A 15,072-nucleotide genomic window follows, 5' to 3' on the forward strand; every position below is an offset into this window, starting at 1 on the left:
GATAGGGAGTAATAAAGGAACCAAAATAGCGAAAAAAATGTATAATTCCTTGTACTTGTAATTCAGATATTATCCATTACAATTTTTGCGAGAAAATATTCTCTTTTGATTTTTCATAGCTTTATCAATGACATATTTAAGTTCTCAAAAACTTTAAATAAAAAATAACAAAGATGTTATAAGAATTTCACAGATGGCTTATAATTATAAATGTAAAAGATTTATAAAAAGAAAATTGGGGGTTAGTCGGCATAATGTATTAAGTCATTCAAATGAATAAAACTAGCGGATTCTGAAAATCTGACAAAAATTCCAAACTATGACAGGCGTACCTCCTTAAAATAAGAACATGTAGTATGATTGTCAATTACAAAACGCAATGAGATCAAATGACATAGATGTCATCAATTATAGGTCACCATACGACCTTCAACAATCAATAAAACCTATTCCCTATACATGCTATAGTAAGCTTCAAAAAGCCAGAACATGACAAAAATGAAAAAAATTGTAACAAGATAAATAATGACTTGATTTCTTTACAAAACAATAAACAAATATGATAGACAGTAACATAGGAAAACAACTAAATTACAGGTTCTTGACTAGGTACAAAGTCATACAGAATGTGGGAATGTTAAACATGTTTGCAAGAACTCAATCCTCCCCTAACCTGAATCAGTGGTGTAACAGCACAACATAAGTTAGCACAATTATCAGACAATCCATGGTTACCTTCTATTTTAATGATAAGTCTAGTTTCTGTGTTCACACCTTATTATCCATTTATCAAAACACTTAAGGTGGTACCTAACACTACAGGGAAATAACTCTGTAAAATCAGCTAAACGTTTTAATTACATCATGTTGTTTAAGGAATTCAAGCTTCTCAATGATCAAAATTAGTGTTTGTCAAACTGCTATATAACCAGTGTAATTTTTCTGATAAAATGGTTGGTTCAAATTTTTGGAAATTTTTATATTTTTGTCATAGGGTCAAAGTAAATCATTTGTCAAAATTTTATGAAAATTAGACGAGCCAAATAAATTTCAGTGAATGTGTAGGGTACCACCTTAAACCTTGAAACGGGTTCAAATATACTGTCAGATTTTCTAAGTACTACTGAGAACTAAATAAGAAATGACAGTAGTCTGTTAGAGGAAATTTTTAAATGTTAAGGAGTAGCAATTCAGCCAAAAGTATGTCAACTGGAATTAATATTATAGGGGCTGTACATGTATTGATCAGGTTATCTGTAGGTACCATAGAATGTCCAGACAGTTATTTTTGAAAGAACGAATAGCAAAAAGACAAATGAAAGTAAAGGTAAGTAGCACTACCTCATAATGGAGAGGTATGCATCATGTTTAATAATGATCTAATAGGTAACATATATGTTTTACTTACCAAAGCTTGCTCTATCAACATGAAGAACAGAACACTATTGCCCACTTCTCTAAAACTCTGGAAAACTTCTGTCCTCAGATCTGGGTACTGTATCATGTCATTTAACTGTGCCTGATAGTATCCCATCACACCTAAAATACATAAATTGACAAATGTTTTAAGAGCTGTAAGGATGTTGTCAACTCCTCATAATGTGCATATGGGATACTATTATATGAAAGCAATCAATTAATGGTAGTAAGCAGGGGTCGAAATTAGCGCTAGTCCGGTAGTCCGGGACTAGTAAAATTTGCGTCGGACCAGTAGATTTTGTCAGCTGGTGGTCCGTCGGACCAGTAGAAATTTGTCGATAAAAATCACTGATTGCATCGCAATCTCTGTTTGTTTACAAAACAATTTACCTGTGAAATCAATTACACGGTACTGGTGGTATTACAATTGATCAAGTTAATTAATATCTCGGGTGACACGGCCGACACTCGGCTAACCGAGAGATTGATCGGTTAATCTATATTGAGTATGCGGCTATATGGGCGATTGGTCTGTTAATCGGGTTGGTTATACGTCTGTTAAGAGTAAAACACTTAATTTAATGTCAAACTCTATTAAATATACAGATTTTTGGCATGTTATAAGAACCAAATCAAAAAAAGAAAAGTGTCTGACAAAATGATATCTATCATAGAACATTTTGCACTTGTAAAAACATTTCTTAGTCTGCGCAGTTTTCAGTAAAACTAAAAGGCGTCGCGCAAGTATGTAGTATTTATGCTTATACGCATAGCATTTTTTTTAATAAAAGGCAAAACAAACAAATTTAGATATCATTTAAAGGACAAAAAATAGTACTGTGGTTCTAAAAAATAAATTGACATTAGTAAATATTTCATAATTGTAAAATAACGTGAATAATACCACGTTTTAGTGAAAATTATGGGAATAAAGTCTCTTAATGGGTTGGACAATTGAAATTGTGTCAGTTAAGAGTTATTTAGCCACGACAATAATTTTGCTACCTTTATATATTCCCCCTTGAAAAATTTAAGAATGAGATGTTCCTGAGTAAACAAAAATGACAATACGGTGCCCAGTATCCTAGAAAGAGCATTTTTATTTTGACTCTCTTTGCATTTTATTGAAGGGTGTGTCACTTTTTCTCTCGGTTTTAGCAATGTATCACTCTTTTCTGTCCTTATATATTATTCTTTATTCCGCGTTTCCATCCAGATTCTTGTGTATACCATGAGGGTCCGGATTGGGGGTATTGTTTATTTCTGTATTCTTTAAATTGTTATGTCATTTTTTTCTACATCTTATTTATCTTACTCATTATTCTTTCTTTATTTTTCATATTTTGTCATCCCAATATATTTTACTTACTGATGTTTAGTTACTATCTCTGATTTATATACAGGTTACCAATGTAGATGACAAATTTGTGTCATTCATGACAATTAAACAGAATCAACATGATATATGCGATCATTCTTAGATGAAATTAATATTACTTTAATATTACACTTTTTGAAACCATTTTTATCAATTTTCAATTTCATGTGTTGTTTCCGTATATGTTATGTTTCATTGCTCATGTGTTGTTTTCGTATATTTTAGCCGCTCGTCTTGAGCCTACTCATTTGATCAGATAACACCCCATATAGCAATAAAATTATACTTTTATTGCCATTCATAACTCTTAACAGACCAATTAACAGACCAGGTTTTATACATCCGACCCATTAACAGACTTGGTTTTAAATAAAGATTGATTTATGTCACCAAAATACAGATTTTCGTGTAGATTTTTCACACAATGATATCAATATGGTTAACAAACATAATGCCTTTCTTTTTTCGATGTTAAAAATATTGAATGCAAGTAAATTTAACCAATGTGTCATTTTGTGTACATTCTATGTGTGTAAAATGTATATAAATTTAATGATGAGTAACCCGCCTTTTCATTTTATAGATCGTACATCGAAGCTTGAAAAATAATAATTACACCACTAAATTCAGTACATTGAATTGTTTTGTTAGACATGAATACTTTTTATGATGAAAGTATATTTAGAAAGTTATACTATGAAACATGCTGAACTTTCAATGATTTTCTCGATAACACCTGATTAACAGACTTTAGCCAACCCGATTAACAGACCAACCGCCGATATAGCCGCATATTCAATATAGATTAACCGACCAATCTCTCGGTTAGCCGAGTGTCGACCGTGGGTGAGCGTCCTTCACAACAATATAAAATGTGGAAATTTTTGGAAGGAGTTAAACCGAAGATAACTGAAAATCAAAAGGAAGATCAAAATAAAGTATACGAAAGTGACAAAAGGAAACGCAAATACCAAAAATCATGGGGAAAAGATCGTGAATGGTTGCATTATATAGTAGATCGGAATTTAATGAACTGTACAATATGTGAAAAATTTATATTAGTGTTTGTCAAATTAATGTCATTTTTACAGGACCAGTAGATTTGGAGCCGGACCAGTAGAGTTTTCAGTCCACTTGTCCGGCTGGCCAGTACACAAAAAAGCTTAAATTCGACCCCTGGTAGTAAGAAACACAGGCAACATTATAAATCAAAGTTGAAAAAATCAACAGATATTATCAGGTTGTGTTCTTCAACTGTGTAAAGTTTCATCAATATCTGACAAGCCATCAAAGGAGAGTTGTAGTTACAAGGCACATGTAGAGACAGCTGGATATACAAATAATTGTGTATGCCAACCCCCATTTATTTCTGAATATATTCTTATGTACATTTACATACTAAACTGCATAAACTATGTTCATTTTGAAAAATAAAAACTTCAATATGCTCAATATTATTTAACTTTAAAACTATCTTTTACATTAGATTGAATCATGGATATTTGATATGAGATATTTGATCTAGTTGAACTTCATATTAAATAGACACCACAGAAAATCAATACAACTTAATAAGGTGCATAGTTTTGTAGAAACTGATTTCAACTATGAATTATGATTTATGGAAAACATTGTCAATAAGATAGCAACCCAAGGATAAAAATAACAAAAAAAGTCTAAAGGACAACAGAATAATAATCAATAGGTGTTTATTTTTTTTTAAATATGAGGGCAATCAGTCACACTGATATCTGTAAAATGGACATCACAGAAACTAAAAAAAATTCAGCTTATTCTAAACTGCTATTATTAAGCTTACCAGGTGACCCATAGTCATATCTTAGAAGACGACAAACTTGAGGCATAGCTTTAAATAAAGTTTCTGTATAGTCTCTCAATGTTCCTTTTAACTGAAATAGAAAAAAAATCAGTATGCTAATGCTAATGCCAAATATTTCTTTTTTTCCATCACATATCATTTGATCTTGTTTCATTTATTTATCTAAATCATTTCTCAATATTTAGGTGTAATTATCAAGAAGGTCAGTTTTGACAAACCACTGATTTAAATTACAATTTTATTCTAGAGTAAGAAAGATAACTCTGACTTTATTTTTAAATCAGATATTAAAGTTATTAAACAAAGAAGACTAATTGTTTGACTCAATTAATTAAAATAATTTAAAAAGTATAAAATATACCCTTATCTCTGTTTCTCATTACTATTGTCTTATTGCACAGTGCAGCAACGCATATTTGTATTTTATTATATATTGTTGGTACAATGGTTACATGGTCTTATCATTCAGTAAAATACATGCTGACATCACCTTTATATATATTGCCAATATCCTACTTAATTTAACATATTGTAAAATTCAATTTTTACATCAGAAAGCTGGATTATTCATCCATACTGTAACTTCCGACTGTAAGTACAGAAATAAATTGATTTTAACTTGACAATAAATCATACACAAAAGTTTCCTTCAGAATCCATGCTGAGAAGATCAATGACATTAAACACTCACATTACCTCCCTTGTTGGAAAAAAAACCCTTTTGTACCTACCAATGCTTTGACAATTTTGAGTAGTTCTTCTATGACCACGGCTATTCCTTGATAGCCTAGAAGTCTGCACATGGCCCTGAAATGTTGAGGTCCAACAAAACCATTGTACAAGCTGTATATTGCACTGTAAGAACTGGTTAAGGCCTACAATTAAATAACAGCATAATATAGTTTGGTTAGTGATCATCCATGCATCATAAATAATACATGTGAGTTATACATCCATTAGACAGGAAATCTCAACAACAAGTATAACCAAACGTCATCATAAAGTGTTTCTACAATTGACAGGGGTCTACAAAATATAAAATGTGTCAAGCTCTAAATCTTTAAGAATAGAAAATCAAACAGATACCATCAAAGATTTGTTGTCAACACCAATATGGTATTTGAGAATTGCAAAAAAAAAAAAAAATGGATGAAAAATACAGAATATTTTAAAGATGTATAAACTAATCAAGATCACTTGCAGAGAAATGCAAATGGACTTTTTGATTACATTAGCCTTATTAAGTTAAAAAGATCCTGCAATAATGGAATAGCCATAATGACATAAAATAAATGGAGTTAAGCTTGATAGATATGTAAAATCTGTTATTAACCAACTAAGTACTTTATTGCCAAAAATGACTGTTTATTAAAAATGACATATTTTCTGTAATGGACCTGTATTAATGCCCAGTTTGTCTGTATTAAGCCCAGTTAGAGTTTTTAATAAAGATAATAAAATCAAGTTGTAAAGAGTATAATATCTTTTTGTATTTTATTTAATTTAGTAACCAGCAACCAACATTAAAGAACCATATAAAGGGATCACTGTTCATCCTGTTTTTCAACACATAACTTCTTTCAACTTAATATTTTGGATATTTGGTATATTTAAAGCTTTATCATGGTGAATAAATTATTTTTTCAAACTAAACTGTCATTAAAAGAGTTAGAGAGTACATCAAGTTGGCAGCAACACATACACTTTTGTTCAGTTGGTTAATAAATGTATTAAGAAATGGGTGTTTTTATAATGGCCCTGTTATATGTCCTCGGTTAGTAATAATGGCCTCGGACCATTACAGACTTCCTCAACCATTATTACAGACCTTGGACATATAACAAGGCCATTATAAAAACACCCATTCATTAATACTATATTTTATTACATATAATACTATCAGGCTTGATTCAATCATAAACATGTGGAATGTATGGTTTCCTATTATTACTCCATTTGAACTTCAGTTGATATTTGTCTCATTGTCAATTATACCACATCTCCTTATTTTTTAAATAGGGGTAAATAATTATATTTTTCACAGAGATAAAATTTCTCAATTTCAAAGGCCAAAACTGTTCATAAGGTTTTATTTTTCATGTCTCAATCAATGAGAGAATGTTTTCTGAATGTTATCCAAAACATGGAAACATGAGAAAATAAATGCCATGGCAAAATTAAAACTTTACAGTATATACCTTTGTACCCCATATATAAAATGGAGATGGATTTGGTGGTTTTTCTCTCTGACTTGCTGGAGCAAATGGTAACTTGGTTTTCACAAACCTAAAATGTAAAATTTAACAAAATGTAATACTTGTTGTCTATGAAACACATATGAACAAAATTTAACCAATACTTTTAATCTTGAAAGGCTACTAAATTCAACAAAAGTTCAAACTAGCCACATATAATCTATCAGTGCGTTTTGAAAATATCTATATAGCTAAATTAATATATTTTTTTATCAGACCTCATTGACAAAAATTCCAGTAGTTACCTAGAAGTAGCAGCATTATAACAGTAGTTTGGTAAGAAATCATAATTCAGTTCCCAGAACACGTGTAAAGTTATTCTCCCATATGGTGCTGATACATTATGGTTAGCTTCTCTCATCATGGCATCAAAGTCATTCAAGGTCAAATATCTCCTCATCAACTTATGTGTCAGTCTATTGCAATCAACCAATCCCTCAAGCTCCTAAAACACAAAAAGCACAACAAAATTTAAGATAACCGATTTCTGTATGAATTCATGTATTAGTGTATTTGTGTCTTTTGAATTTATCCATTAAAGCAAATTCCTTTTTACTGTTTATTAATTTATTTTCATGGGTACCAATTTTCGTGGATTGAGAAAAACTTGCCTTTTGTGTGGATATGTGATTTCATGGTTTTGCTGTAATCTTCATACAACCTGATGGTAAATTCGTAATTCGTTGAACATTTGAAATCTTGGTTCACCTGTACCCACAAAATCCATTAAAATTGGTCCAACAAATAATAATGAGTCCACAGTACATGATTAAGTATTATAAGGATATTACTGTTAGAGTGCTAGATACAACTAATGTGCCAGACCCATTGGTGGCCTGTGGCTGTTGTCTGCTCTATGGTCGAGTTGTTGTCTCTTTGACACATTCCCCATTTCCATTTTCAAGTTTATCTTCTTTAGCCCTGTATGCAAGAAATATAAATGGTATAATTCTGAGACAAAAGTTAAATCCTTTTACTACAAGGAAAATAACTTTTAAATTTATCTTAATAAACTAACAGCAATGCCAGTAATGTCCCCTGCTTCAAACCTAGATATGGCAACATCCAAAGCTTTCTGAAGTGAGGCATTCACCCTCTGTCCAACCAACTTGTTTAGATCAATGGATCGTCCTAAAATCTGAAATAAACAGAAAAACTGGTGTGTTGCATTTATTTAAGATGTAATTTATCTTTTTTGAAACAAAATATATTTTTTTTTAAAGAAAATTAGGAAAGTCCCATGTTATTTTCATCATAATTAAGTAAAACACAATTTTATGAGCATCTCCTTCGTACTAGAAAGAGATAACCACAAAATTCTTTTTCTGAATTGTTCATTACATGATATAACTGGAAATTTTTGTCGAACTGGTATGCATCAATGTTTGAGGGGTTCCATGCCACTGAAATGGTAAAATGAACCAAATTAACTTATTATAGCCTCAAACTTGGCAGCTATTATGATGTATACCTGCATCTTATCTTAATTTAACAACCAAGGTCCAGCATCCTCAAACCCCCCCCCCCCCCCCCCCCCTTTTCCCCTTTTTTTTTTGAGGAATCCAATTTTGCCTTGAAGTTCTGTACATTTTACTGTAAAAATACAATCCTTCTCATGTACAAACTTCTAAAATGGAAATTCATCCCTGCAAAAATCTGCGTTTTCTGACATAATTACCTGGACATGTCTCTGTTTGAGTAATGTCTCATATCTGTTAGCTACTGGGTAATTGATCTTCACATTCTGACTGACACACTCGGCCCTAAATCTTTTGTCCAACATGATGCTGTAACAAAGGGAAATAACTAAAAAATACAGCAACAGACACATTCTGCCTTGAATTTAGCCAAACATTATGCAGAACCAAAGGTAAGTAACTCACAAATGAAACAACTGCCTCCTCCTGCTGTACATCTCATATCATATATATAGTATTAATCACAGGGGGAAATCACAACTCATTATATAGATATTTTATTCTAGTTTGACAAATCATTGCTATTTGCTATTTGGCTTTTGGTGAAGTTTTAATGTCAGTAGAATATTGTGCTATTGCATAAATTGACTAATGAAAAAAAAATTAATGATTTTTGTAATTCAAGCTAGCTGGAGTCTTGGTTGGTAATTGATGAAGTAAACAAAAAGTATCATTTGAGATACTTTATGTATTTTCATAGTCCATCTCATTTTCATACAAGAGTGCACACGCTGAAATGTCTCGCCTTCTATACTAATCATTGATATTATGTTGATAGTCCTAAGTATAAAGCTAAGCTTTATTACAACTGTCACATAAACTTAACATTAACCAAGATAACTAAACAAAGACCAATGAACCTTGAAAAAGAGGTCCAGGTCAGATGAACGATGCCAGGCAGACAGGTACAGCTAACAATGCTTCTATACACAATATATATAGTTGACACATTACTTATAAAAATAGACCAAAACACAAAAACTTAACATTGTGCAATGAACCATGAAAATGAGGTCACGGTTAAATAAAACCTGCTCGACTGACATAAAGATCATAAAATATTTCCATACACCAAATATAGTTGACCTATGGCATATAGCATTAGATAAAAAGACCAAAACTCAAAAACTTAACTTTGACCACTGAACCATGAAAATGAGGTCAAGGTCACATGACATCTGCCCGCTAGACATGTACACTTAACAATCATTCCATACAACAAATATAGTAGACCTATTGCATATGGTATGAGAAAAACAGACCAAAACACAAAAATTTAACTATAACCACTGAACCATGAAAATGAGGTCAAGGTCAGATGACACCTGCCAGTTGGACATGTACACCTTACAGTCCTTCCATACACCGAATATACTAGCCCTATTGCTTATAGTATCTGAGATATGGACTTGACCACCAAAACTTAACCTTGTTCACTGATCCATGAAATGAGGTCGAGGTCAAGTGAAAACTGTCTGACAGACACGAGGACCTTGCAAGGTACGCACATATCAAATATAGTTATCCTATTACTTATAATAAGAGAGAATTCAACATTACAAAAAATTTGAACTTTTTTTTCAAGTGGTCACTGAACCATGAAAATGAGGTCAAGGACATTGGACATGTGACTGACGGAAACTTTGTAACATGAAGCATCTATATACAAAGTATGAAGCATCCAGGTCTTCCACCTTCTAAAATATAAAGCTTTTAAGAAGTGAGCTAACACCGCCGCCGTAGCCGCCGCCGCCGCCGGATCACTATCCCTATGTCGAGCTTTCTGCAACAAAAGTTGCAGGCTCGACAAAAACTAGTTTCAGGTCAGTTTTTGTTTATCACTCATTTTATCATCAGACTTTTCAGACCCTTTATGTATTTTCATTGTCCAGCTCTGTAGTAAGAGATGGTCTCAGGTCACTTTTACATCACTTATTTATTTATCCCACTAGCATATCTCTATCATACCTGCTTGCATAAAATTACAAAAAAACATAGGTGGAATCTCCCAACAATAGTTAGTCAACTTACCTGCCAGCAAGATGTTTGTAGTAGGCAAATATCTGGTCACTCAGTTTGTATACAAACTGGTCAAAACATAAATTAACCTGTAAATGAAATACATCAGAAATATGAATTATCGGATTAAATTAATATTTGTGTTAACAAAAGCATGCATAAAACTTATTTTTGTTTCATAAAATCATGAAATATAATTACGTATATACAGTTATACATGCAGACATAGAAGATATATAATTTACTTAAATGATGTTAAGATACAGGAAGATATAAAGAGATATATATGTTCTTTAAAATAAATCTTCTGTAAAAACAATCATGTTCTTCCATCAACAGTCATTGACATAAGATATCTATATAAGTCAGTTACAGACTGGCTTGTATTTTACTCACCTCTGCCTCTACTTCATCATACAGGAACTGTTGTCTGAACATAGTCAAGGCATAGTTAGCACTGTCATTGTATAGATCTAGAGGGTACAGGATATATCTAAAAAAAATGAAGTAGAACTGATGTTAGAATATGGCCATGAAAAAGTTTGTTATTGCAAAATTATAGGGCATACATACTGTAAATTCAGAAATTATTGCGTGCATTTATTATTGCGATTTTCTCATTTTACACTTGAATGCGATTCTAATTTTTACGATTTTGAGAAAAGTCATGCTTAATTCAGTTAAAATATTACAAAATGCGGGTTTTAATTATTGCGTTTACAACTCAGTCGTATTATTCGCAATAATAAAAACCTCGCAATAATTTCTGAATTTACAGTATTATGTTTTAACATACAAAATATGTATGAGAGAACAAGAATGTGTCCATAGTACACTTATGCCCCACTTAAATATCATTTTCTATGTTCAGTGGACTGTGAAATTGGAGTAAAAACTCTGATTAAGCATTAAAATTAGAAAGATCATATCATAGGAAAAATTTGTACTAAGTTTCAAGTTGATTGGACTTGAGCTTCATCAAAAACTACCTTGAACAAAAACTTTAACCAAACAGACAGATGAACAAATGGACACCCAGACTGAAACACATAATGCCCATAAATGAAGCATAAAAATCTTTGTCAAACATAGCCTAGTTATAATTTATAGCAGTCATTTTATCAATCAAAAACATATTTAAACGACTTAAAATTTTCTAATTTAGATGAAAATATAGATTTACAGGTTCATGAATATAAAAACATGTGACTTGATTATAATGTGGAAAAAACTGTAAATAAACAACAGAAAATCTAAATCACATGTACTCACTCCATCATAGAGGGTTCCTTGGTCTCCAGTATGTGGTCTGTTAATATCCATGGCATTGACATTTCTATTGGAAACTACAAGAAACATCAATTATATTATTCCTTTTTACATTACTTTAAAATAATACAATGAATAAATGGGGAATGTTTCCATAGGACACAGATGATGCTCCTGCTTGCACATACCATTATAAACAGACCTTACTAAAGATCGGTAAAAGTGACACAACCCAAATCTGTACTTGATCTGCGTTTTGTGGTAATAGACATTGTGTATAAGTTTCATAACATTTGGTTGAGGCAAACTAAAGTTAGAGAACGAAAACAAAAAACTCAACAATTTTTTCCCTTTGTAAAAAGACAGAAGGTAAAATTGACACCACCGAAATTTATTCTTGATCTGTGTTTTGTGATTAGAAGCATTATGTATACGATTCATAACATTTGGTTGAGATAAACTTAAGTTAGAGGGCAGAAACTAATTTTGGTATGTACAGACGGACAAGGGTTAAACTCATGCCCACCCTGCTACGACGGAGGAATAACAAGTGAAACTGCGAGCTACTGCTCACTGATGATACCCCCGCCGCAAGTGGATAATATTAATAGTGTAAAAATATGCAAGTGTTCAGTAAACAGGAAGTTGTCAAGTGATGAATCTGAAAACGCATCACACGGTATAGCTGACTTATATAAATCCTGAAACCAAATTTCAGAAATCCTTGTATTGTAGTTCCTGAGAAAAATGTGACGAAAATTTTCAACTTGGCTATCATGTGTAAAATCATACAAGTGTTCGGTAAACAGGAAGTTGTCGAGTGATGAATCTGAAAACGCATCACACAGTATAGCTGACTTATATAAATCCTGAAACCAAATTTCAGAAATCCTTGTATTGTAGTTGCTGAGAAAAATGTGACGAAAATTTTCAACTTGGCTATCATGTGTAAAATCATACAAGTGTTCGGTAAACAGGAAGTTGTCAAGTGATGAATCTGAAAATGCATCACACGGTATGGCTAACATATATAAATGTTGATACCAAATTACAGAAAGGGTGGATGTGTAGTTCCTGAGAAAAATGTGACGAAAATTTTCAACTTGGCTATCATGTGTAAAATCATACAAGTGTTCGGTAAACAGGAAGTTGTCAAGTGATGAATCTGAAAACGCATCACACGGTATGGCTAACATATATAAATGTTGATACCAAATTACAGAAAGGGTGGATGTGTAGTTCCTGAGAAAAATGTGACGAAAGTTTCATGGGACGGACTGACTGACGGACGGACTGATGGACGGACTGACGGACTGACGGACTGATGGACGGACTGACGGACGGACAGACAGAGGTAAAACAGTATACCCCCCCTTTTTTAAAGCGGGGGTATAAAAATTGTAGAATTCTCTTAAGAAAAAAGTTCAGGAAAATTAGATAGGGTTGGTTCCCATTGTTAATATATATTCAGTGTTAGATGACATCATGTGCAGAGACTATAACAGAATATATTAATGAGATGTGGAGAGGTGGCAAAATATTATAGTTCACTCTGATTTAATAGATGCAGGGCTTGAGCTGACAAAATTTATTTAGATGACATATATATGCAATTTATAAAAATTTCTACGTCATTTGGTCTTTCTGGTGGAGAGTTGTCTCATTGGCAATCATACCACATCTTTTTATTGTTATAAGTACATTTGTGTATGTTAATTGTAAAGTAAATGTTTGGTAACAGGACATACCTGAATTCTCCTGCCCATGGTCATCTCTAAGAAGAATTCTCTGTACCATAACTGTGATAAATCACAGCAGTTGTGTAGAGATTCTGAAAAATATAAAAATAAAGGAATTTTACAGAAACTGAAAGTCAAGTAAATCCATGTTATCTACAAAATATTAACAATAATAATTCATCAGTTTTAAATTCATAAAATAAGTTTGTAAAAGTTTTATGTAAGAGGAGTCAATATATTGTCAGGGTAGATAACTTTTGTTTCATCAATAAATGTTCCTAAAATGGTTGCTACTGTTTAAGGTTAACACATTCTACGGATATAATCTGAGAACCACAATTTTAAATTATTCAGAAAAAATAATTAAACAATTTAATATCAAAAGGAGCTATGAAATCATCTGTTTTTCCTTGGACACAAATGGAAAAGATAGCAAGAATTGTCCCTAAGTTCGAGTTGTAGCTTTCATCTCTACTGCTGGTAAATTTCAATAAGTAATTCTGTAGGAGGTGTGTAAAAACTTTACCAGCCTTTGAAATTCAACATGAAAGTGGGGCTATTTAAATGTACTTCATCATTTTAATTCAGTATGATATTATTTTGGTGATTAGAAAATGACTTACGATTAAAATTGAGTATATAATTCCAGAAGAATGACTGTTTATGGAAGTTGTCTATGATCTGTAAATGGTTGATATCTATCTCCTTCCTAAGGGTCTTCTTTCCTCCACTTTTATCAGCAATCAGCGACTCTAACATGGTACGTACCATATACAACTAAAAAGGAAAGCGGATTTTAAGATATAAACTGAGTGCTAACAGTAGCGCAACACTTTCATTTTCAATTTTAAAAAAAATTACACCACAAGTCTTTCTTGGGAGATGACCAATATGTCAAAGTCTCTGCCCTTACTTAGGATATGCAAACAGAACATTTCCACCAATTTTCAGACCATATATTCATTTCCATCATTATATCTTGCATAAATTATTATCAATTTTGATGGGTACTATATTTGCGCAAGTCTTCCTTAATGATTGGAAATGCTCTTCTACTGTTACTGTTTACTTGTCTTCATGGTATAATATTTTACCTGTGTAGAGGATGGACCAACATTTCTGCTCGGGACTTTAATGTTGAAGCCTTCATCTTCTTTCTTTCCTTTCATGGCAGGGTCATCATGGGGTTCAACTCCTCTTAACCAATCAGCACAAGTATCTCTTACAGCAAGGATGATACTAAAAAGGCCAGTACAAAACAAATCAACATAAGTGTTTCTTACTGTCAGGCCAATAAATGAATATTCTTATAATATAGCAATGAAGATTAGGATATCCATGTTTGTAAAGAGACCTAATTTACATCAGCGAACAGAACAAAATTAGAAATCAGCTAAATGACTATCTCAATTAATGTAAAGTTTTTCATAAAGCCCAAAAAATTATTTTATATTCAAAACTAGAGGCTCTAGAGAGCCTGTGTCGCTCACCTTGGTCTATGTGAATATTAAACAATGGACACAGATGGATTCATGACAAAATTGTGTTTTGGTGATGGTGATGTGTTTGTAGATCTTACTTTACTAAACATTCTTGCTGCTTACAATTATCTCTATCTATAACAGTACTTTCTGTGGAAAATGTTATTGAAAATCTTCAAATTTTAAGAAAATTG

The 15,072-nt window shown here is 32.1% G+C and overlaps 1 protein-coding gene across 6 annotated transcripts in view; it reads right to left on the reverse strand.

Annotated features, from left to right (window-relative positions):
- LOC139484755 (cytoplasmic FMR1-interacting protein-like) overlaps nt 1–15,072 on the reverse strand; it is a 59,137-nt gene that overhangs the window by 25,810 nt on the left and 18,255 nt on the right. For all 6 annotated transcript variants that reach the window (XM_071268680.1, XM_071268676.1, XM_071268679.1 and 3 more), the window contains 13 exons: nt 14,492–14,636; nt 14,021–14,174; nt 13,407–13,489; nt 11,662–11,735; nt 10,786–10,882; nt 10,402–10,478; nt 8,571–8,679; nt 7,911–8,030; nt 7,138–7,337; nt 6,836–6,923; nt 5,369–5,512; nt 4,617–4,707; nt 1,409–1,539 (listed from right to left, as the gene is read on the reverse strand). In XM_071268680.1, the coding sequence (XP_071124781.1) occupies nt 1,409–1,539; nt 4,617–4,707; nt 5,369–5,512; nt 6,836–6,923; nt 7,138–7,337; nt 7,911–8,030; nt 8,571–8,679; nt 10,402–10,478; nt 10,786–10,882; nt 11,662–11,735; nt 13,407–13,489; nt 14,021–14,174; nt 14,492–14,636 (1,513 nt within the window). The remainder of the gene's footprint in view (nt 1–1,408; nt 1,540–4,616; nt 4,708–5,368; nt 5,513–6,835; nt 6,924–7,137; nt 7,338–7,910; nt 8,031–8,570; nt 8,680–10,401; nt 10,479–10,785; nt 10,883–11,661; nt 11,736–13,406; nt 13,490–14,020; nt 14,175–14,491; nt 14,637–15,072) is intronic.

This window comes from Mytilus edulis, chromosome 8 (genome assembly GCF_963676685.1).
Source record: "Mytilus edulis chromosome 8, xbMytEdul2.2, whole genome shotgun sequence".
NCBI lineage: Eukaryota > Metazoa > Mollusca > Bivalvia > Mytilida > Mytilidae > Mytilus > Mytilus edulis.